Source organism: Lithobates pipiens, unplaced genomic scaffold (genome assembly GCF_037356315.1).
Source record: "Lithobates pipiens isolate NorthernLeopardFrog02 unplaced genomic scaffold, aLitPip1_a1.2 Scaffold_18, whole genome shotgun sequence".
In the NCBI taxonomy this organism is placed as follows: domain Eukaryota; kingdom Metazoa; phylum Chordata; class Amphibia; order Anura; family Ranidae; genus Lithobates; species Lithobates pipiens.
This window is the reverse complement of record NW_027507758.1, coordinates 105,579,769-105,605,832: the sequence shown is the minus strand read 5'-3', so window position 1 is coordinate 105,605,832 and position 26,064 is coordinate 105,579,769. Positions and strand designations below refer to the sequence as shown.

Sequence of the window (26,064 nt, the reverse complement as noted above, 5' to 3'; positions counted from 1 at the left end):
GGGCAGATGGAGGTCCACCTGTTTCGCCCGCTACATACCCAATCCGCTAGTGGAGATGGCCCAGGCCTTTGTCGAGCTCACCCAGTAACAAACTTGAATCAATAAAATGCAACCCCTACCTGAATGTTTTTGCCCCCTTATTTTGGTATACCGTACGTCAGACCAGGGCACACTTTCAGGTCCATTTCAAGTAAGCGAGTTTATGTTAACCTTGTTTGTCATCCTTATCTGTATCGGTCAGAGGGCTCTGGTCCATAAATAGAAAGGCCAGTATGGTGGCCTGAAATTATGGGAGGAGCCCGGTGGAGTATATAACCAGCCCGTTCGCCTATCCTCCTCGTCGGTTCCGGTGCGCGATACCCACCCACCCATCCCCTTTTTCAGGGCATTTCTCAAGCATTATACTCCTCATGAGAGTACTCATTTCACTCCATTCATATTCATTTTATTTATCACCCACTTCTCTATCTAAGGTATGCCCCCTTATTTTGGTATACCGTACGTCAGACCAGGGCACACTTTCAGGTCCAAGTAAGCGAGTTTATGTTAACCTTGTTTGTCATCCTTATCCGTATCGGTCAGAGGGCTCTGGACCATAAATATATCTATATATATATATATATATATATATATATATATATATACTGTTCGAATCTCGGCCAGTTCAGCCGGAACCTGCCGAGATTCGAACCATGGCTGAATGTACCAAGTTGATGAATCAATCAACTTGGGTACAACCAGCATGTTGGATTTTACTTGCAATTATCGCTAGTGGCTGCTGTAGTTGCTATTAATAATCACTGTCTTAGACGGGAATCCCATCAGGAGAGATTCCCGCATCAACGTTGTCTGTGTTGATGGGGGAATAGAGCGAGGAAAGAAATGTGTTCTGTTTATGGCCGGCCTAATTCTGTAAATCTACCCAGACACTCCTGTAATCCAGTCATCCCTACCAGATACCATTGTCAGGTCCTACCCCTTCATTACAGTAAAAATATCTAAAGCCCAAGCTTTTTTTTATTTTGTTTTTCATTTGAATAAGATAGAGGTCTCCAAACTTTCTAAACAAAGGGCCAGTTTGTTGTCCTTAAGACATTAGGGAAGCCGGACTGCGGCCAGCAAGAGTAGTGTCCAAAGTCCGGCCACTGTCAGTGTAAGTGGGAGTATTCTTATTATACTGGATTTATATAACGCTAACAGTTTGCACAGTGCTTTACAATATAAAGGAAGACAATACAGAAATAATACAAGTCAATATAAGAGGGTTAGGAGGGCCATGCTGCTGGGAGCTTACAATCTAATAGGGAGGGGCAGGTGGAAGAAAAAGTAATAACTGTGAGCTGATGGGAGAAATAACCTAAAAGTGGACAGAGTAGGAGATAGCCGGGCAGATTGGGGTAGGGAGGAACAGTGGGAGACAAAACAATTACATTGCAGCTGTGGTCAATAGGAAGAGGAGTAGTGCCCCATCATTGGTATTATTGGAGGAATAGTGCCCTATCATTGGTATTAGTGGGGGGAATAGTGTCCCATCATTGGTATTAGTCAGAGAAATAGTGCCCGTCATTGGTATTAGTAGAAGGAATAGTGCCCCATCCTTGGTATTAGTGGAATGAATATTGCCCCATAATTGGTATTAGTGGAAGAAATAATGTCCCATCATTTGTATTTGTGGAAGGAATAGTGTCCCATCATTGGTATTAGTCGGAGTGAATAGTGCCCCATCATTGGTGTCAGTGGGAGGAATAATGCCCCATCATTGGTGTATGTGGTAGGCATAAGGCTGGATAAAGGCAGGCATAGGGCTACATAGGGCTACAACCAGTCCACGGGCCATTGTTTGGTGACCACTAGAATAGGCAATGGTGGAAACTCATATCAGTTTTTGTTTTACTTTTTGCTGTCTGTGTTCCCATTAGGGAGATTTACTTTAATTTCCTGTCTTAGTAACAAGTATTAGGAGAATTAGGAGAAGTCCCCTTAGACAGATGCCACTGAGATAGGTGTCCCCATTGGAATATTCCCCCAAACCTCCTGTACTATAACATCTGAATTTACCATCGTTCTATGTCCCTCGGGACAGATAGATGGGGTGAATCTCCCTGATGGGCAATTAAAATTTCGCAGGGATTAAATGCTTTTTAGCCTAGGGGATGGGAAATAGGTGTAATACTTACCTTACTCCAATATTCTTTCCTGCTGTGGACTCTGGGTGGCCCCTTGCTGTTCTCTTGTACAATATTGGACCTGCCATGTATTTGATGACATCATTGTATGACTGTTGACCAGAGCGTCTTATAGGATTAGCTTTAGGGCATTGTTTACACAGGTGAAGTGGATCTGCCAGAGCAAGGAGTAAGGCAGGCCATACATTATACTTTTTTTTTTTTTTTTTTTTTTTGTGCTGGTTGAGAAAAAAAAGTGCTGATTTCCCCATCCACACATTCAAGGTGGATGGGGGATTCACTCCTGCAGAGCTATTGTGTTTCCCCACCAGCAAAATACAATGATCAGTGTTGCCAACTATAGCCGGCAGCACTGATCATTCGGGAAAATCTGACAGGTTATCGATCGACTTGTGTACGACTAGCTAGGCCATACAGGGATCAAAATTTGGGCAGTCGCTGTTGAACAAGCCGGATTTGGATCCATGTATGGCTGGCTTATGGTAGGTATTCATCTCCTAATCTGATAAGCATGTATCCCTTGCAGTGGGGGAGGGTATTGTAAAAATAACTTTTTTGTAATTGTTGGAGTTGGACTTTAAGGATTCCCAATTTGGGAAATAAATGACTATCCAAAGACTGATTAAAAGCTGTATTGCAGTGCGCAGTCGTAGTCTTTCATTCCATGGGAAATTTCAGTTCTAAAATTATCTCCCCCGTTCCTCTGCCTTGTCAAGAAAGCTGACACTGAGCTGAATATGACCATACATAGCCCTTCAAGAATGTACCAGTGAGTTAGTGATGTTGAATATTTGCACCCACCCAGATCGGATTCAGACGAATCCTGGACAACAATATCCAAAAATGACAAGTGACCCCAAGCATTTTGTGTGGTCAGTGGAAAGTCAAGTTCCCTGCCTTCCGCTGCCTCTTACTGACTGCGTCTTGATTTCTGAATTCATTCTTTTTTTTTTTTTTTTTTTTTTTTTTTTTATTCTTTATTTAGATTTTATATGTACAGAAAAGAGAAAATAAAACATATACAGTATATACGACCATATATCTTGTAAAGTGAGACAGTGAAACAATCAAGACAAAATGACAGTAGCAAATACTAAAGAAGCTAAAAGAAGGTTCCCCATAGTCATGACAGCATAACCCATATAAATATAAAAAACACCCACTATCAGCAGGAGGAGAATTCCTCTGATTCCGACAAATCGGAAGAGGCTAATCATCATAGAGGTGAAGGGTATGTCTGTCACAATCCAGGCATTCTCGTAAATAAGTCAGAACCGCTATGAAACACAGAGGAGGGGAAAAAAGGGGGGGTATAAAACAAGCGGTACGTGTACCCTCCAAAAACTACAGGAAAAACCTCTTTAATGAATGAAAAAAACACAATATTTACCCCAATTTTTTTTTGTACAATGTTTAAGATGATGCTACGCTGAGTAAATAGATAACTAACATGTCACGCTTTAAAATTGCATCTGCCTGTGCAATGGGGGTAAACTACAGTGCTTAATATTCTCCATAGGTGACGCTTTAAACACCTTTACAGGTTACCAGTTCAGAGTTAGCCCCCCGTACACGTGGTCAGACATTCCGACAGAAAATGTCCGATCGGACCATGTTGTCGTATAATCCGACCGTATTGTGGGCTCCATCAGACTTTTTCCGTCGGAATGTCCGACCAACAAAGTTTGAGAGCTGGATATAACATTTTCCCACAACATGATCCAATCCGACCGTGTGTATGCAACACCATTTCGGACAAAATCTGTTGGAAAAAATACGACGGATTTTGTGGTTGGAATGTCCGACCATGTGTACGGGGGCTTACACATGAGGTCTCATGCTAGAATTATTGCTCTCGCTCTGACGTTGGTGACAATACCTCACATGTGTGGTGCAATCACTGTTTACATATGGGAGTAACGTATGCGTGTTTTTTTTTTTTATTATTATTTCTTTTATACAAAAGTTGTTTGTTTTTTTACACTTTTTTGGGGGCATTAACTTTATTGCTATCACAAGGGCATCTCTTGTGGCACTATGGTCAGTGACAGGTTCTCTTTATAGAGAGATTTGGGGTCTATTAGATGCCTGTAGGTGCAGCCATTCTCCCAGTATAACTACTTCAACCCGAGGACGCCCATGGACGTCTTACTGGCGGGGAGTAGTTAAAGTGGTGGTAAATTTTAATTTGAAACTTGTACCAACAGGTAAGCTTATAATACGTCTTACCTGCGGGTACCATAAATATCTCTTAAATTTGCACTGTTTAGGAGATATTCACATTGGCTCTGGCCAATGATGTCAGTGAGCGTGCACAGTGCGCTCTGCATTCAATGAACAGCACCGTGCCACAATCATGACTCCCGTGCTAATGCACAGTAGTGACATCATCGCGGCCTGGCCATTTAATTGTGCATACCCAGAAGGAAGACCCGATGAAGATTAAAGTGCTGGGAGTGGTGACAGTTCCGTGCCAGAGGGTTCGGTTTAAAAGGTAAGTCTGTCATAATGTGCTGGTATGTGGTACATGCTGGCACTACAGTGCCACTTTCTGTTGGTCTATCACATAAAATCCCAAGAAAATACATTTACGTTTTTAATTTCAAGGGGTATAAATACTTTTTCAAGGATCTGTGTATAGCCTAAACTTACAGGGGCCATTAAAAAAAAAAGAAATAAAAACAGAGTTTACTTCTGTTTCAACCAGTTGTCTCCCAAACCTGTTATGACACTTTTCTCCTACATGTACATTTTTTGCTAGAAAATGACTTAGAACACCCAAACCAGCAGATGTTTTGCTCTACCTTTCTTTTGCATGGTAGGAGTGCTTATATAGGAAGTAAGCGCTCTTAATATGGATTTAGAAGCATTATAAGATTAGTGCCTGAGTCTAATACTTTGTTGTCGCCGCTGTATCCTGTAAAACAGGATAACAAATATATACCAAACAACTTCTCATGGGCTTATAAAGAGACAAGATGTTCTGTCAGGGGTCTGCCAGGGGTTTTATTATCAACACATGCTAGAGGTCTCTGAGTTTCAAGGCTAAAGGTGGCTATTACATGGAATAAAATTTGGCTGCTTCAGCGGGGACCAGACGAATTTCGATCCATGTATGGGCAGGCTGGTTGTTCACAAGTCGATCTATTGATTGTAATAGCAGGCATTCGGGTTTTTCCTATACGATCAGTGTCGCTGGCTATTGCCAGCAATTCCAATCACTGTTTTCTGACAATGGAGAAGTTTCCCCGCTGTTAGAACACAATAGCACATCAAGAGTGATTTCACATCTATATCAATTGGGACATGCTAGTTGAACAAAAAAAAATAGTAATGTATGGCCTGCCTAATCGCCCGTACACACAATCCACTGTCTGCCGCAGCAGTGACTGAGCAGGCTAAATATAACTAAAAGACATTGTGAAACCGGTAGTTGTCATTATTTGTAATTTGTTTTGAATAAAAACCCTCCCTTAGAGCCGGTTCACACTGCGGGCGATGCTCTGACTCAGAAAAAAGGTTCCTGTACTACTTCTGGGCGACCTCGGGGCGACTTGCATTGACTTCTATACAGAAGTCATCTGCAAGTTGCCACTGAGGTTGCGGCAGGTCGCGGCGAGGCAAGTCGGTGTCGCCTCGCATCGCCTGCAGTGTGAACCGGCCCTTACTCTATCCAAAATAGAAAAAAAAAACTTTTCCCTTTAATTCTACTTCTAACCACTTTAAGACCAGGCCTCTTCTTTAGATGTAGTGTTTACAAGTTAAGAAAAGTTTTGTTTTTTTTGCTAGGAAATTACTTGGAACCCCAAGCATTATACATTTTGTTTTTCTAACACCCTAGAGAACAAAATGGCGGCCATTGCAATACTTTCTGTCTACCGTATTTACGCAGAGGTCTTAAAAGCACACTTTTTTTTGGAAGAAATACACTTTTTTTAATTAAAAAAATAAGACAACATTAAAGTTAGCCCGATTTTTTTTTTTTTTTTTTTTTTTTTTTTTTTTTTTTATATTGTGAAAGATAATGTTACACCATGTAAATTGATACAAAACATGTCACGCTTCAAAATTGCGCCCGCTCATGGAATGGCGACAAACTTTTACCCTTAATCACTATAGGCGACATTTATGTCACGCTTTAAAATTGCGCTTGTGGAATGGCGACAAACTTTTACCCTTAAAAATCTCCATAGGCGCCATTTATGTCACGCTTCAAAATTGCGCCTGCTCGTGGAATGGCAACAAACATTTACCCTTAAAAATCTCCATAAGCGTCATTTAAAAAATTCTACTGGTTGCATGTTTTGCACTACAGAAGAGGTCTAGGACTATAATTATTGCTCTCGCTCTACCGATCTTGGTGATACCTCACATGTGTGGTTTGAACACTGTTTTCATATGCGGGTGCTACCTTACGTATATGCGTTCGCTTCTGCATGCAAGCTCGGCGGGAAGGGGCGCGTTTTAAATTTTTTTTTTTTTTCTTATTTATTTTACCTTTTACTTTTTATTTTTACACTGCTTTAAAAAAAAATCTGTCACTTTTATTATTACAAGGAATGTAAACATCCCTTGTAATAGAAAAAAAAAGCATGACAGGACCTCTTAAATATGAGATCTGGGGTCGAAAAGACCTTAGATCTCATATTTACACTAAAATGCAATAAAAAATAAAACAAAAAGGTTGTCATTTAAAAAAATAAAATGCCCCTTTAAGAGCTATGGCGGAAGTGACGTTATGACGTCGCTTCCGCCCTGCAGTGTTATGGAGACGGGTGGGGGCCATCTTCCCCTCACTCGTCTCCATGTCAGCCCAGGGGACAGACGCGATCGCCTCCGCTGCTGCCCGCGGCTCCCGTAAGTGGCACCTCTCCGGCCATAGATAAAAGTGATCTTGTGGCGAATCTTGTACCGGACCGCCAGCCAAATACGGGGATACTGGGGTTATGGCACTAGCTGCTGCCAGAACAACGATATCCGTCCCTAAAGTAGGGACGTACATCGTCGTGCGGCAGTCCGGAAGTGGTTAATGGAGTTTTATAGTCACAGCATACACTTTCATTTTATAATATCAGCATTGCATTACTGATATAAACAAATGTGTTATTTGCAGGATTATCAGGTGAAAATAAAGTAAAAGAAGCTTAAAAAAATAAAATTAATTAAGCCCCCACACTAGGGTGTAGTAAACTGCGAATAATTATAATTTTGGTTTACATACACTTTAATTAAAATGGGGGGTCCCCCAGGCCGGGGGGGGGGGGTTCTGTAGTCCTCAGAGATAGCTAGGAACAATGTAATTGTCCGAAAGTTAGCAGATGGGAATATCTTTGCACTCAATAAACTATAACAAGAGATAAAATATTTTCGATATAGATTTTTTTCCCTGTGCATATCAAATATCAAAGTCTAAAGGGGTGTCTATTTTAATTTCCAACCGGGTACCCTGGTCTCTTTTGGATAGACGGCTGGATGTAAATGGACACTTCTTATTCTTTAAAGGATATATAGGGGGTGTGAAGGTTACAATGGCCACCGTATAAACACCAAATACGCACCAGTAAAACTTTGACTGAATTAGCAGATTTTGCAGAAGGCAAAATGATCCTTGGTGGGGACTTTAATATACCATTGGACCCGAGTGTAGATACATCACCGGGGGCTTTCTTCTATCCCAAGGAGCACCAGGAGGGGTATTGTGTGGAAGCTGCAGGAGATTGATGTATGGCGGTTGTTACATGAAAAAAAAAAACGAAAAAAAAAATGCCCCGCTAGTGGCCAAATAGCGCCGCAAATCCGACAGTAAAGCGCCACTAAAAATAGTGGCGATTTACCGCCAATGCACCTCCCGCCTCAGCGTGAAAGGGTCCTTAGTAGTTTTTCCTTTTAATTGGGCTCACCTGCCAATCTAATTATCACAGGTGTCCGAGATTGTTTTCAGTGATCAAAAGAGCCCTGAGACACAATGCCATCCATGAGTTAAACAGAAAAAATAAATATTTAATTTTGTGACACTGAAATAGAATTTGAATAATAATTTGGAACAGGGTGTACAGTATCTGGAATGCAGATGTGACCCATTAAAAGGCTCAGAAAACTTCAGAGCACCGAAGAGATTGCTAAACTTTCCACATTTTCTTCATTTCTTTTCCTCTCCACCCTAAAAAAAACACAAAACCCCGACCTGAGCAAGCAGAGATCGGAAGAATCTGTACGTCTCTGCTGTGTACACAAGGAGGAACCTGGCTAGCTGGCCGAACAGGATAATCATGTATAAATGAATGTACTATTCAGTGCTGGTATGGCTGCACTGGACTGAGGCTCTACTTTAGATTACTAGCTGTCATAGTAATCCACTCCAACCTAAATATTAGTATCAGTTATAGGTAGGTAGCTTTTATTGGCCTTCTATATCTGCTGGGAGCTTCATGGGCAATTTTTGAGGCGGTGCTAGGCCTTATGCACACTGGACATTTTTAACATGGCTGTTAGACCCCTTTCACACTGGGGTGTTTTTCAGGCGTTTTTCAGGCGATTTAGCATTAAAAAAGTGCCTGTAAAGCGCTTGAAAGAAGCCTCCTCTGTAGTCCCAATGTGAAAGCCCAAGTGCTTTAAGAGCCCTTCCACAAGGTCAGCGCCCGAAAAATGCTCGTAAAGCGCCGCTTAAACTAGCAGCGCTTTACTGGCATTTTTTGAGCGTTATTGGGGCGCTTTTAACCCCTGCTAGTGGCCAAATAAAGGGTTAAAAGCGCACACAAAACGCTGCTGCCAATAGCATTTTTTAGGCGTTTTTCAGGCGTTTTACAGGCGCTTCCCATTGATTTCAATGGGAAGGGGCACTTTAGGAGCGTTGTATTCACCGCTCCAAAAGCGCTGCAAAGAAGCTGCCTGCAGGACTTTTTTTTGACGCCCTGCCAGCGCAGCACCTTAGTGTGAAAGCACTTGGGCTTTTACATTGGGATTGCAGTTGCAGCTTCTTTCAGGCGCTTTTTTTAACGCTAAAGGGCCTGAAAAATGCCCCAGCGTGAAAGGGATCTCAGTGTGAAAGCACTCGGGCTTTTACATTGGGATTGCAGTTGCGGCTTCTTTCAGGCGCTTTTTTTAACACTAAAGTGCTTGAAAAACGCCCCAATGTGAAAGGGGTCTTAGGGACATCTGGTGTTTTCTTCTCTAATCGCCCCTCCATGTACACATAGGTGTTTAGAGGAGGTTAGAGACAGAAAAAACCCACAGCCAGCTCTTCCAGGGGCAGCGGCAGTTTGGTAGAAAAAAACATTTCACGCGTGTATATATGTCTGAAGACACGTGTTAACACTAGGAGCATTAATTAAATAATTTCAACAGCCAGAATAAATTAATATTCTGCCCAATGAAAGGAATTAAAGTAGAAGTATAGGCAAAACCTTTTTTTTTGCATTTTGGATAGAGCAAGGGAGAGTTAGAACTTTTTTTTCTTTTGTCATCTGTGCGAAGATTTCCCTTCACTTCCTGTCCGATAGCCAAACAGGAAGTGAGAGGAAATCCTTGCAAATTAAGGGAATTCTTTGGGGACCCCCCAGGTAACCAGAACTAGTGTCCCCATTGGAAGATTTTGATTACTTTTCTGGGGACAATCCAAAATTTGTGATTTTTCTTTTACTTTAATTTTCAATTAAATGGTAAACAGGACAAATAGAGAGGATGACTCTCCTTAATGGGGGCACAGACAGAAATTAAAACTGGCAAGTTTTCTAATCCCTTCACACTCTTAAACTATTGTGCTTCCTTAAAGGTGAATTCCACTTAAAGGAGAATTATATACAATCCAGTGTATACAATTGCTATGCAAGCCATGTTGTAATTTCATATTATTAAAATGACCTTTCCATTAAAATCTGAAGCTGCTATCGTTCCAATTCCAATCTGGAGGCGTTCTATACATATCGGTTTTCTGAACCTGAACGCTTTACAGTGCCTTGCAAAAGTATTCACCCCCCTTGGCATTTTTCGTGTTTTGTTGCCTCACAACCTGGAATTAACATGGATTGTTTGAAAATTTGCATAATTTAATTTACAGAGCATGCCCAGAACTTTGAAGATTTTTTTTTTTATTGTGAAGTAAACAACAAATAGGACAAAATAACAGAAAAAGTCAATGTGCATAACTATTCACCCCCCTAAAGTCAATAGTTTGTAGAGCCACCTTTTGTGGCTATCACAGCTCCAAGTCGCTTTGGATAAGCCTCTATGAGCTTGCCACTGGGATTTTTGCCCATTCCTCCTTGCAAAACTGCTCCAGCTCCTTCAGGTTGGATGGTTTGCACTTGTGAACGGCAGTCTTTAAGTCTGACCACAGATTTTCTATTGGATTGAGGTCTGGGCTTTGATTAGGCCATTCCAACACATTTACATGTTTCCCCTTAAACCACTCAAGTGTTGCTTTAGCAGTGTGTTTGGGGTCATTGTTCTGCTGGAAGGTGAACCTCCGTCCTAGCTTTAAATCACACATAGAGTGGTACAGGTTTTGCTCAAGAATATCTCTGTATTTGGCACCATCCATCTTTCCCTCAACTATGACCAGTTTCCCATTCCCGACTGCCTAAAAACATCCCACAGCATGCTGCCACCACCATGTTTCACTGGATGGTGTTCTTTGGGTGATGTGATGTTGGGTTTGCGCCAGACATAGCGTTTTCTTTGATGGCCAAAAAGTTCAATTTTAGTCTGATCAGACCAGAGCACCTTCCTCCATACATTTTGGGAGTCTCCCACATGCCTTTTCGCAAACTCCAAAACATTTTGTTTTTTGCTGAAAGTAATGGCTTTCTTCTGGCCACTCTGCCATAAAACCCAACTCTATGGAGCGTACGACTTATTGTCGTCCTATGTACAGATATTCCAGTCTCTGCTGTGGAACTCTGCAGCTCCTCCAGGGTTACCTTAGGTCTCTGTGCTGCCTCTCTGATTAATGCCCTCCTTGCCCGGTCCCTGAGTTTTGGTGTGCGCACCTCTCTTGGCAGGTTTTCTTTTGTGTCATGTTCTTTCCATTTGGTTATGATAGATTTGATGGTGCTCCTAGGGATCTTCAACGATTTAGATATTTTTTTTTATAACCTGACCCCGACTTGTACTTCTCAACAACACTGTCCCTTACTTGTTTGGAGAGTTCCTTGGTCTTCCCGGCAGTGTTTGGTTAGTAGTGCCTCTTGCTTAGGTGTTGCAGCCTCTGGGGCCTTTCAAAAAGGTGTGTATATGTAATGACAGATCATGTGACACTTAGATTGCACACAGGTGGACATCATTTCACTAATTATGTGACTTCTGAAGGTATTTGGTTGCACCAGAGCTTTTTATGGGCTTCATAATCTAAAAAAGGTAAAAAAAAATTTAAGTAACAAACATGTTAACAACCGCATGATTAAGTCAAGTGAATGATGAAATAAGTCAGGGCGTGGTTACTAGGTGATTGATAGTGAGAGGAACCATTGGACAACTCACGTCTATCTTCACTAAGGTGCTGGCGAGGCCAAGGAGCGTGAGAGATTTGATGAGTGTGTCTCGCATACCCTGGGTCCGCTAAGACCACCAATGCTTCGACAATTAGCTGCGTTAAAGTGTGCTGTGGCTTTACTTATTTGGCGTGGTTACAAGTTTTTAAATGTGAGTGTAACTTGAGAGGATCTTCTTGTGTGTGATTAAAAGTTTTTTAATGGTATCACGCTATGGAAGCATTTCTTTTTTCTATTTCATGAGAGCAATTTTTATGAAATTGTCAATGGAGTCAGCTCTTCTCCCGCTGAAGTGAAGGATTGTATGCCTGTCATCCACATCCCTGCAAAAAGGGTTTGGAAAGCGCTTTTTTGCCAAACACGTTGAGTGTGAGGCTGATGTAGTTGGTGAGTTAATTCACATAAGGGGGAAAGGAATCACATTTCACAGTGGTGTGGTGAAGGAAAGGCGTTTTGAGAAAAAACACTGATCAATATTGTCTGCTTAAAGCGGAGGTCCACCCTAAAGTGGACCTTCCGCTCATCGGAACCCCCCCCCCCTCCGGCGCCACAATTGGCACCTTTCAGGGGGGAGGGGGGTGCAGATACCTGTACAGTACAGGTATCTGTACCCACTTCCGGGATAGCTCTCTGCGGAAAGGGGCGTATATTACGCCCCTTTCCGCAAGTGCCCGCCCCTTCCCGCAAGTGCCCCGCTGCCTGCTGGGAAAACACACAGATCCCAGAGGCAGCGGGGACCGTCCTTATTGCGCAGCGCGGCTCGCGCATGCGCAGTAGGGAACCGGGAAATGAAGCCGAAAGGCTCCATTTCCTGATTCCCATGCCCAAGATGGCGGCGGCAGCACCCGAGATACGATCTACAGATCGGCTTCGGGTGCCGACATCGCGGGCGCGCTGGACAGGTAAGTGTCACTATTTTAAAAGTCAGCAGCTGCAGTATTTGTAGCTGCTGGCTTTTAAAAAAAAAAAAAAAACGCGGAGTCCCGGCGGACTCCCGCTTTAAGTGAAGCATGCTTTGAAGACTCACGGACTTTTGCAACATTGTAGAAACACTGTATATGTTTTGCAATACTCCTTGAGGAGTGTTTGAATGTATGGTGTAAACTATCACGTATTCACTGGGTTATTCATTATTGTTTAATGTTTATTCATTATTATTATTTCTTTCATGGAAATGTATTTAATTATTTGTTTATGTATACATATTTTTGATTCATATTTGATGCATTTTGTAGCATAGGATTGAGTGGTGCAATATACACTTGATTTTAGTGCCACGTGTGTCAATTATTTATAATAGGAACATTACATAGAAAACAAACATGTTACACTTGCCTACTCTGTGTAATGGTTGTGCACAGAGCAGCTCCGATAATTCTTTTCTGGGGTCCCCTGCCAGAGCTCCTCCATCCTTTCGAGTTCCCTCCATAGCAAGCTGCTTGCTATGGGGGCACTCATGTGGGCTCGATCCTGAAACGTGCTCTGTGTGTCCATAGGCACGCATAACACAACTTGGCTCTGCCCTGCTCTCTGCTCACTGGCTCAATGGCTTCCACTGCTGTCACTGAGCCTATGAGGGAGAGAGCCAAGAGACCTGCTGCTTTTGTGTACATCGCTGGATGGAGATCGGGTACAGGTAAGTATAAGGGGTGGCTGGGGAAGCTGCGCACAGAATTCTTTTTAACTTAAAGTGGTTGTAAATCCACTTCTATAAAATGCTCATATCCCCTCTGTATTAGAAGAATAAGTTCCCCTGTGTCTGTATTATATAATAAATATGCTTATCGGTACTTTTAACACAGCATCTTCCTGTGATCAGGTGCCTCCTCTCTTCTCTCCTCTGCTCGGCTCACAGTTCCAGCGGGCAGGGCCAAGCACTGCCTCTGATGTCAGCCGAGGAGGAGAGGAGAGACGGAGCCGAGGAGTCACATGATCGCAGGAAGACACTGTGTTATCGGTACAGATAAACATATTTATTATATAACACAGACCCAGGGGAACTTATTGTTCTAATACAGAGGGATGAGAGCTTTTAATATTAAATAGGAAAGCAGCAGGAGCGGAGGCATGTATGCTGATAACGGTGTCAGGGCTCAGCTGCCCTGATATATCGGAGTCAGCATACAGGGGGAAGGTTATAGCCAAGCAGGATCAGACAGATATTACAGGTGTTACAGGGGGCCAAATGACACAGCACAAGCGCTGTGCTGTATAACATGCTTTAAGGGAACAGGATCTGTTTTGTTTGTTTTTTTAGTTAACAAATGCTTTAATGCAAAGAATGCATTAAAGTAGAAGTAAAACTAAAATCTCTAAATATACTTGCAGCCACAATCTAAGACTAATCTATCTAGCACTGTAAAGCACAAATCACTATACATACCTTTTCGGAAGACGCTGAGGTCCGGTCCCACGCTAAACTGTCAGCGGCGGCCTTTATGTGTAGGCATGTGCAAAAGAGGCAGCCAATAGTGGAAGCCCCATAGTAACTCTATGGGTGGCATCACTTCCCAGCCATTGTCGACTCTCTCCTGCACACAGGTTCCCCTGCTGGAGACCGGAGCGGCTTCAGGAAAGGTATGTATAGCGATTTTGGCTTTACAGAGCTAGATAGGCCTTAGATTGTGGCTGCCAGTAGATTTAGTGATTCCTTTTTAGGCTGAACTTCCACTTAACCACTTAAGGACCGCCGTATTGCCATTATACGTCATCGCAATGGCACAGGCAGGCACAAGCACGTAGATGTACGTGCCTGCCTTCCAGCGGGTGGGGGGTCCGATCGGACCCCCTCCCGCTGTATACGGCGGTCCGTTTCCCTCCAGGAGCGATCCGTGATGAGGGGATGGCCGTTGGTTTCTGGCCACCCTCTCTGGATCACTCCTGACCAATGACGAACTTCCTCCCACTGTGTATTGTTTACACAGGAAGGAGGAAGTGATGTCATTCTCCTCGGGGCGGTCTTTTTGACCGGACCATGAGGAGAAGACTAAAAGTAAGTGACCAAAACACTACACTGACACATAGGTACACATAGGTACACAAACCCCCCCCCCCCCCCCGATCGCCCCCCTTTCCCCCCCCCGCCCACCCTCCCCCCCCCAGTCACAGTGTCACTGATTGCATTGATCATTTCTTTACTGATCAATGCATTCAGTGTCAGTTGTAACAGTTAAAACTGTCAGGGCAGTTAGTGTTAGGTCCAGGGTAGCCCCCTATCACCCCCCAATAAAGATTTAACCCCCTGATTGCCCCTAGAGTTAACCCTTTCACCCCCTTTTGCCAGTGTCACTAAGCGATCATTTTTCTGATTGCTGCATCAGTGTCGCTACTGTCGCTAGGTAGCTAGTTATTTTTTTAGGTTCACCGCCAGGTTTTTATATCGCTAGGTACCCCGATATACTACCCAATAATGGTTTTAACCCCCTGATTGCTCCTAGTTAACCCTTTCACCCCCTTTTGCCAGTGTCACTAAGCGATCATTTTTCTGATCGCTGCATTAGTGTCGCTACTGTCGCTAGGTAGCTAGTTATTTTTTTAGGTTCACCGCCAGGTATTTATAGCGCTAGGTACCCCGATATACTACCCAATAATGGTTTTAACCCCCTGATTGCCCCTAGTTAACCCTTTCACCCCCTTTTGCCACTGTCACTAAGCGATCATTTTTCTGATCGCTGCATTAGTGTCGCTGGTGTCGCTAGGTAGCTAGTTTTTTTTTTAGGTTCACCGCCAGGTTTTTATAGCGTTAGGTACCCCCATACTACCCAATAATGGTTTTAACCCCCTGATTGCCCCTAGTTAACCCTTTCACCAGCGATCACAGTATAAGTGTCACTGGTGACGCTGGTTAGCCAGTTAGTTATTTAGGTTCCCCGTCAGGTTTTTATATAGTGCCAGGGACCCCCATATACTACCTAATAAAAATTTGAACTCCCTGATTGCCCCTAGTTAACCCTTTCACCACTGATCACCGTATAAGTGTTACGGGTGACTCTGGTTAGTTTGCTTTTTATAGCATCGGGGCACCCACCATTTATTACCCAATAAAAGTTTAACCCCCTGATCACCCGGCGGGTGATATCAATTAGGTTTTAGGGTCAGGGTCTGCATCGCCCCAGGCAGCGCTAGGTTAGTGCCAGTACCGCTAACACCCACACGCAAAGCATAAACCTCCTGTAGTGGTATAGAATCTGAACAGATCAATATCTGATCAGATCTATACTAGCGTCCCCAGCAGTTCAGGGTTCCAAAAAAACGCATTGTTAGCGGGATCAGCCCAGATACCTGCTAGCACCTGCGTTTTGCCCCTCTGCCCAGCCCACCCAAGTGCAGTATCGATCGATCACTGTCACTTACAAAACACTAAACACATAACTGCAGCGATCCCAGAGTCAGGCCTGATCCCTGCGATCGCTAACAGTTTTTTTGGTAGCATTTTATATTTAAATCCGGAAGGCAGTGCTTGGTTTTTGGGGTCCCGTACGTGGCTAGGCTCCCAAAAAGTCCCCCACATGTGGTATCCCCGTACTCGGGAGAAGCAGCAGAATGTATTTTGGGGTGTCATTTCACATATGCCCATAGCATGTGTGAGCAATATATCATTTAGTGACAACTTTGTGCAAAAAAAAAAAAGTTTTTAATATTCCCGCAACTTGTGGCAAAATATAAAATATTCCATGGACTCAACATGCCTCTCAGTAAATAGCTTGGGGTGTCTACTTTCCAAAATGGGGTCATTTTGGGGGGTTTTGTGCTATTTTGGCATTTTATGGCCTTCGAAACTGTGATAGGTAGTTAGGAGTCAAATCAAAAATTTGCACCCTTAGAAATCCTGAAGGTGGTGATTGGTTTTCGGGGTGCCGTGCGCGACTAGACTCCCAAAAAGTCCCACACATGTGGTATCCCCATACTCGGGAGAAGTAGCGGAATATATTTTGGGGTGCAATTCCACATATAACCATGGCATGTGTGAGCAATATATCATTTAGTGACAACTTTTTGTAAATTTTTTTTTTTTTTTGTCATTATTCAATCCCTTAGGACAAAAAAAATAAATATTCAATGGGCTCAACATACCCATCAGCAATTTCCTTGGGGTGTCTACTTTCCAAAATGGGGTCATTTGGGGGGGGGGGGTTTGTACTGCCCTGCCATTTTAGCACCTCAAGAAATGAGATAGGCAGTCATAAATTAAAAGCTGTGTAAATTCCAGAAAATGTACTCTAGTTTGTAGACGCTATAACTTTTGCGCAAACCAAAAAATATACGCTTATTGACATTTTTTTTACTAAAGACATGTGGCTGAATAAATTTTGCCCTCAATGTATGACTAAAATTTAGTTTATTCGATTTTTCTTATAACAAAAAGAAGAAAATATATTTTTTTTTCAAAATTTTCGCTCTTTTTCCATTTATATCGCAAAAAATAAAAATCGCAGAGGCAATCAAATACCATCAAAAGAAAGCTCTATTTGTGGGAAGAAAAGGAAGCAAATTTAGTTTGGGTGCAATATTGCATGACCGCGCAATATTAGTTAAAGCAGCGCAGTGCGAAATTGGAAAAAGACCTCTGGTCCTTAAGGTGTTTATTGGTCCGGGGCTGTAGTGGTTAAATTAAAAAGATCTTCAGCCTTTAGTGCCATGTAAAACCTAATTAGTCTTAAAAATGCTCCTTCCCCCCGCCTATTTTCAGGCCAATCCAGTCACATGATCCAGCTACCCTTTCTCGGGCAACGGAAGCTGCAGGGGAGAAAAGGGAGCAATGACATTGGAATGCCAATGGGAGCCTATGATTGACCTCGCTGCTCCCAGACATTCCAGCCATTGTTGAGTGCTCTTTCCTCTCCCCTGCAGCCACCACTGGCCAACACGGGATCACTTGACTGGCTGTGGCTAAAAATAGGTATATACATTTTTCTTACTCAGCTTAGGTATTATGAGGAGGGAGGTAGCATTTTTAAAACTAGTTAGGTTTTGAATGGAATTCTACTTTAAAATAAAGTATCCATAGTCTTGTTTCATATGCGGATTTCATTGTAATTGGATGATGATCATGATATCGATACAGAATTTAAATTGGTATTAAACCAAAAAATAAACATTAATTAAATTGCAAAGTACCAGTTCTTAGAAGTGGAGGCTGCATTTGTTTTTATTGTTTTAGGCTTTTTTTCCCAGCTGTTGATAAAAGGCAAGCAAGTCTGTTATTTTTCAGACCAAACTGTCCAGCAAAAATGTCAGTTGGTTGGTTGAGACAAACCATTTAACACTGACAGGGGTTCTTACATTGATAAACCTTTATTATTTTTTGTAAAACCTTTATCCCCCCCAAAAAAATGGTTTCTAAAACTGCTTAAAAAGTGTTAGCTGGAGTTCAGCTTTATTGTCAGTCAAGTCCATCTAAATCTGTGCATCTGACATCACCTTTTCCCCAGACTGGCAATGCTGCTGTCCAAAGATATCTCCATTATTTCTCCATCCAGAGAAGAGACACCCCAAGATGGAAACTATGTTGCTGACCACATAACCAGGTGAAAAATAGCCTAATAAAACAAATGCAGCCATCACATTAAAAGATTGGTTCTCAGCAGACACGTCTAGAAAATGGATGGAAGAAAGGCAAGCAGGTTGGGGTTTCCATATTGGTTTTGTTCCCCCTTGGTAAAGCCTTTGCCAAAGGCACCTAATATTCTGGTCAGGTTTCACAGCTACAACCAAACAGTTTTTAATGTTGCAAAGTCAAAGGAAAAGATCCATAGGCTGTACATCATGAAGCAGACCCATGTGCATGAAGTAAGATGAATGACAGCCACAGCATGGACTCCAGTCAGGCCACGCCCCCAACATATTTTGCTCAGCCCCTTGGAGCTTATCAAAGGGAGTCTGAGGCTCGGTTCACACAGGGGGCGATGCGAGGCGACACGACTTGCCACGCCGTGACCTGCCGCGACCTCATCGGCGACTTGCAAATGACTTCTGTATAGAAGTCAATGCAAGTCGCCCCGAGGTCGCCCAAAAGTAGTACAGGAACCTTTTTTCTAAGTCGGAGCGACTCGAGTCGCTCCTCTTAGAACGGTTCCGTAGTACAGAACGGGGGCAACTTGTCAGGTCGCGGCACGGCAAGTCGTGTCGCCTCGCGTCGCCCCCTGTGTGAACGGAGCCTAAGGCACCTAATATTGAGGTCAGATCTCATAGCCACATCCAGCTTGTAAGGTTGGTCGTCATCAATAACACATTATCTTCTATTGTAGGTGGAGATACTCTGCGAACATCCACGTTTCAGGGTATTTATCGATGGACACCAGCTTTTTGACTTTTATCATCGTGTTGAACTTCTATCTGCTATTGATACTGTAAAGATCAACGGAGACCTTCAGCTTACCAAACTTGGTTGACGCCTAGGAAGAGTTTTATGTCACCATTGAACTATCAGCAGACACTCCAGGACCTACAAGGAAACAGATCTCACTCCTGCTGCAGTGATCTTGTGTCATCTCTGTAGGCCTTCAGGACAATAGTCAACGTCAGCCACTTTGTTTTTGGTATCTCAGAGGTGGTTGTTTGTAAATCATATTCTAATGACTTGGATTACATTTTGTCATAATACATCGGATCATTTTATCATTATATCAGTCTTTTTTTTTTTTTTTTTGTTATTTACATTGCACAAAGATGTATTTTTGAAGTTAATTTTTCTTTTCTACATTATCATTATCTTAACTGCCATTCCCTGAAAACGCCAATCAATAAAGGGAACATTTTTCATGGGAGATTTAAATCTAAACTATCAGGAATATTTTTTTGATGTGTAGGTGCTTCTCTTAATATTAAACTAATGTTTCTTACATTACTTGTATGTACAGTACAATGTTCAGGATGGTTATTACCTCCTGCTGGACTAGTAAATATACCTATACCTGTACAGGGTGCCTTTAGTTTTATTGTTTGCGTTAGTAGCAGGGCTGCTTTAAATCAAACATCCGGGTAGCTTACCAAATGTTTGACTTTGATGTGTACAAAACATGCAAATATTCTCCTGCGCTCACAGTGGTGACCCAGAGGTATGAACAGTATAAAGACTTCCTAATGCTGGTGGTCTTGCTGACTTCTCAGGATATTGGGTATCCTCAAACTGGAAACTAACGAAACAGAAAGAGAAAGGCGCACCAACCTAGTGCATTACCACAATATGATTTATTGAAAAGATAAAAGAGCAATAATACTCACAAACGTGATTGATAAAAACACATGTTACATAGAGTGTTCTCCACTACATGAAAGTCCATTAACGTCCATTGGTCCTGCCAGAAGACTAGGAGGTGTCTAAACTGCTGATGCATTTCCAGGGCAAACCCTCTTTATCAGAACCAAAAATAGTGGCTCTAATCATGAGGGTTCCCCTGGAAACGTGTCAAACGTTTAGACACCTCCTGGTCTTCTGGCAGGGCCAATGGACGTTAATAGACTCACATAGATACTCGTTGTGATATGTGTTTCTCATCAATCACATTTGTGAGTACTGTATTATTGCTCTTTTATCTTTTCAATACATCTAATTGTGGTAATGCACTAGGTCTGTGCGCCTTTCTTTTTCTGTTTCTTTAGTTTTGATGTGTATGAGCCAGTGAATAATGCTAACCTATACCTACCATCACAAGACATTAAAAGCCTCTCCGAGCCACATAGTAACTTATTAGCAAAATCTGGATGAATAGAAATACTTTTTCTTTTCTCTAGTTATTTTAATTTGGCCTCAGCGACTGAAATAACAAACTCAGAACACATGGATTAGAATAATAAGGCAGAAATTACAGAAAAGAACATCCTAATGCCGCGTACACACGACCGGACTTTCCAGCAGGCTAGGTCCGACGAAATCAGTCCATTGTATAATCCGATCATGTGTGGGCTAATCCGATCGTTTTTCATAAAAGTATCAGATGGACCTAGAAATAGAACATGTTTCAAATCTGTCCGACGGACTGAATTCCTATCGGGAAAACCGTTCGTCTATGTGCTGGTCCGACGGACCGAATACGACGCAAGGGAAGCTATTGGTTACTGGCTATTGAACTTCCTTAGTCCCGTCTTATGTCATCATGTTCAAAACGAACGCACTTTCGAACAGACTTAGTCCGTTCGTGTGTGGCCAAGTCCGTTCGTTCAGAAGTCCATTGGAACTCCACAAACATCCATCAGGAAGACCGCCAGACCTTTTCTGCCAATAAGTCCAGTCGTGTGTACGCGGTATAATACCTCAAAATCTTAGAAACCCTAACAGCAGACCACAGATGACAGGTGTTCTTTAAGCAGTTTTATATTAAAGAGGATCTGCCCGGATAGAAATATAGGAGCTGACATTACTAACTTATTTATTGCAAGGATCAAGATGACAGTACCTGAACCTGGCTGCTATATTTCTTTCTCGTTTCCCTTTTAACCTGAGAATTACATGCCCTGTCAATTTTTTTTTCATATGAAAAGAATTATTGGAATGCCAACACCATCGAATACATTTCAATATGCAACCACTTGTAATAAGGTCTGACCCCCAGCCAGAGCCAATCCGACAACAACTAGGAAGGAGACTGCTGTTTCATAGTGGCAGCTTGTCTCGGCTCTAAGCACTTACCACAGACAAGTAATGGCAAGAGTAATGCAGAAAGAGGGTATGTATAAGTCTCTGTATGCCTCTTGCCCTTGCTTGTCTGTGAAAATTGATCAGAGCCAAGACAAGCTGCTGTTATGAAGCAGCCGTCTCCTTCCTAGCTGTTAATGGATCAGCCCTGGCAGGAGGAGAGGAGGGCAGGTCAGATCTCATAACTAGACACTGAATGCACTTGGAACAGAGTACTATGTGTACTTTATCCTATTGGCGACAGAACAGTAAAAAAAAAAAGAATGATATTTGCTTAATTACTTTTTACTGATGTTAAATAAGTACATTAACTTCTCTCTAAATATAGCCAGGCAATTAATTCATACTTGTTAATATAACCTGTAAAACCTGTTTTGCCCTTTCATTGAGAATGTCCTGTTTACTATAACCCGTCTCTGTAAATGCAGTGCGGAGTCCATCCAAATCTCATTGTCCTATTTGTACAATAGCAGCTATAAAAAAAAAAATTCTTATATCTCATGGAGATTCTGGCAGAGAGATCTCTACGCTTTTCAGGTTCATCCCCCTTCCATGACCTTTACAAAGGGTTTCACAATCGCTGTTTAGTTGTTATACATTATCATTTTATTGACATGCAGCTAGGATCCCCAATGAGAAGCATGTAAGACGCTAGGGGGCCATTCAACCCTCCAGAGTCCACACATAACTGAAATCTGGTGGACTGGAATCTTAAGCAATAGTATCCCTTTAATGCAAGCCATATCTCCTGTATTGATTGGCTGGTAGAGTTGCTGTCACTTTTTTTTATAAATTTATAATTCACATTTTAATATTTTTACCATCATTTTCTGAGCCAGTGTTATCAAATATTGTCTTATTTATCCTGTGCCAGCATGGCAGCCATGCATTATTTTTTTCTATCATAAGTAATGTATTTCTCAATATGTTTAAACCACTACGTAACATAATACCATTTTTTAAAGTAAGTGCTAAAATCACCATCCATACAAATAAACGAAACCGATTTGTGTTAAAACATTGTTTCTGCACTGAAGTGAATTAGCATAGCACAATAATCTATTTATATAAATATATAGTCAGGGTATTTGCATAGAATGTAGAATATGTTTGTTTGCACAGTTTGTTGGCTACACTTTAAAAAAAATTATCATTGTTGCTTAATTATTTGTTGTACGTGGCATTAGAACAGCAAGCAATATTGTTTTTTCTTTTATTTTTCTTTTATTTTTTTTTTTAATGTTAAACACTTTGAATGTACAAATGTACCTTTTAAGTATACTATCACTGACTGAGCATCTCATGTACGTCAACAATTTTTAGATATTTTGAATATACTTAGCTAGAGGTTAACTATGGGTATAGAATGTCATTTTCATGCTTTCTAAATTTTTGTATTGATGCACAAGTATTACGATAATGTTGCCATTTTGTAATTTGTTAATATTGCAGACAGTGATTTCAAAGAAGAAAAAGAATCTATTCTGAAAAATAAAACCACCAAAACTTACACTGGTACATTCAGAACAATTAATATTTGGTTATAAATTGTAGGATATTAAATATCTATCTACTTATCTATGTATAGAGATTAGATATATACACAGTATCTCACAAAAGTGAGTGCACCCCTCACATTTTTGAAAATATTTTATTATATTTTTTCTTTTACAAAAGTTTTATTGTCACATTTGCCAACAGAGCAGGTTTACAACAGAGCTTTGATACAGTCAAGAAACATTACAACTCAGGGCCTAATGGCCTTTATCAGTACAAAAGAGTCAGAAGACAAATATCTTATAATTAAATTCAATCAGACAGCATCTAAAAATCTGACGATCCTGGTCCCATATCATGTTAGGGATACTATATGCCTGTGGCGGGATCGTGTATTACACCCCATTGGTACCTGAAAGTTGGTAAAAAAAAAGAGGAGTCAAAATTGAAAAAGAGCATGTGAGGAAAAGAGTCAGAAGAATAGTGTGATATGAAGGAATGCAAGGGAAGGGAGTTAAGTCGCGCATGGCTAGGAAGAAAGCCAAAGGAGGAAAAGGGGACAGGAGAAGAGAGAACGGGGTCCACAGGGGGAGTGCACCAAGGTCTTTATAGTGACAGTAATGCTACATTGAATCTAGAGGGATGGTGGTATGCAATCCAAGGTTGCCAATCCTTGAGGAATTTGGTGTGCATGTCGGAAAGGACGGCCGTTAATTTCTCATTGATCATGACATCGTTCAGACGATTTTTGACTGCTTCAAAACTCAACATGGGGGTTTTCCACGCTCTCGCAATTGTCAGCTTAGTTGCAGTAAAAAGATGCTGCGCGAGTTGACGTTCGGTTCGCTTTAGTTCGGCTATGGGCTTGGCCAATAATGCCTCATATGGGTTCCTTTTAAGATTGACCTGAAACAGATTACGGAGAAGTGTGTATACCCTGACCCACAATCTACATACCCATGAGCATATCCACCAGATATGCGCCATAGAGCCTCTCTGAGAGCATCCTCTGAAGCAGAGTGGGGAGTAGGCCGGGATGAAGCAGGCTAGCCTCACTGGTGTATAGTACCATTTGTACAGCACTTTATAGGCGTTTTCTAGAATTAACACATTAGTGGAACACTTATTTATTATATTTTTTCATGTGACAACACTGAAGAAATTACACTTTGCTACAATGTAAAGTAGTGAGTGTACAGCTTGTATAACAGTGTAAATTTGCTATCCCCCCAAAATAACGCAACACGCAGCCATTAATATCTAAATCGCTGGCAACAAAAGTGAGTCCACCCCTAAGTGAAAATGTCCAAATTGGGCCCAATTAGGCATTTTTCCTCCCCGGTGTCATGTGACTCGTTAGTGTTACAAGGTCTCAGGTGTGAATGGGGAGCAGATGTGTTAAATTTGGTGTTATAACTCTCACTCTCTCATACTGGTCATTGGATGTTCAACGTGGCACCTCATGGAAAACAACTCTCCGAGGATCTGAAAAAAAGAATTGTTGCTCTACATAAAGATGGTCTAGGCTATAAGTAGTATGTCAAGACCCTGAAACTGAGCTACAGCCTGGTAGCCAAGACCATAAAGCGGTTTAACAGGACAGGTTCCACTCAGAACAGGCCACTCCATGGTCAACCAAAGAAGTTTTGTGCACGTGTTCAGCATCATGTACAGAGGTCTTTGGGAAAAAGATGTATGAGTGCTGCCAGCATTGCTGCAGAGGTTGAAGGGGTGGGGGGGCCAGCCTGTCAGTGCTCAGACCATACGTTGCACACTGCATCACCAGAAGGAAGCCTCTTCTAAAGATTATGCATAACATAGCCTGCAGTTTGCTGAAGACAATTAGACTAAGGACATGGGTTACTGGAACCATGTCCTGTGGTCTAATGAGACCAAGATAAAATCATTTGGTTCAGATGGTGTCAAGCGTGTGTGACAGGAAAAAGGTGAGGAGTACAAAAACAAGCTAAAGAAGCTGAGCGTAAAGGTGGTGGACTGGCCAAGCGTGTCTCCAGACCTAAACCCTATTGAGCATCTGTGGGGCATCCTCAAACAGAGGGTGGAGGAGCGCAAGGCCTCTAACATCCACCAGCTCTGTGATGTTGTCATGGAGGAGTGGAAGAGGACTTCAGTGGCAACCTGTGAATCTCTGATGAACTCCATGCCCAAGAGGGTAAAGATAGTGCTAGAAAATAATGGTGGCCACCCAAAATATTGATACTTTGGGCCCAATTTGGGCATTTTTACTTAGGGGTGTACTCACTTATGTTGCCAACGGTTTAGGCATTAATGGCTGTGTGTTGAGTTATTTTGAGGGGGTAGCAAATTTACACTGTTATACAAGCTGTACACTCACTACTTTACATTGTAGCAAAGTGTAATTTCTTCAGTGTTGTCACATAAAAAGATATAATAAAATATTAACAAAATGTGAGGGGTGTACTCACTTTTGTTAGATGCTGTATAAAGCCCTCTTACCACAACTAGGGGAAGGAAAGTGTCCATCATACAAGCATCATGCAAGCTTTTTAAAGTATATCTAAAACAAAAATGAATATATATATATATATATATATATATATATATATATATATATATATATATATTGTAGCTTGCCAGTGTTTGAATGTGATGGCTACATTTGTTTTCTGCTTTTCCAGGCTTTTTTCCCCCTTCATTTCACCCTGTGATCCTGACAGTAACCCACTTCACGTCCTAAGATGATCCTAGGCTACTCCACTAATTTGGACTACAAATGCCTCCTCTAATCTCCATTACAAGCTGAGGAGGTGTTGTGTAGCTCATATACGCTCACTGGGACATCTGAAAATATTGTTTGAGATTTCAGTTCAGTTCATTGAAATTTACAATAATGCCGCGTACACAAGATCAAAATTCTCGTTGGAAAAAGCTATGATGATTTTTCCAACTGAATTCCGCTGAACTTGGCTTGCTGAACTTTCGACCGCCAAGAACGTGGTGACGTACAACACTACAACGAGCCGAGAAAATAAAGTTCAATGCTTCCGAGCATGTGTCGAATTGCTTCCGAGGAATTTTGCGTGTCAGTATTGCTACAGACGATCGGGATTTCTGATCGAAACTTTTTCCGTCTGAAAAATTGAGAACATGCTCTCAATCTTTTGCTGGCGGAAATTCGGCCAGCAAAATTCCGATGGAGCATACACACAGTCGCATTTTCCGTCGAAAAACTCTCATCGGTCTTTTGCTGGCCGAATTTCCGATCCCGTGTATGTGG

General features: G+C 41.9%; 1 protein-coding gene across 1 annotated transcript in view; it reads left to right on the top strand.

The window, feature by feature from the left end:
* The window catches only part of LGALSL (galectin like), a 97,681-nt gene extending 74,863 nt beyond the window's left edge, over positions 1-22,818 (top strand). The window contains exon 5 of the mRNA XM_077485970.1: positions 18,922-22,818. Coding sequence (XP_077342096.1) covers positions 18,922-19,065 — 144 coding nt within the window. The 3' untranslated portion in view covers positions 19,066-22,818. The remainder of the gene's footprint in view (positions 1-18,921) is intronic.
* Positions 22,819-26,064: the final 3,246 nt, after the last annotated feature.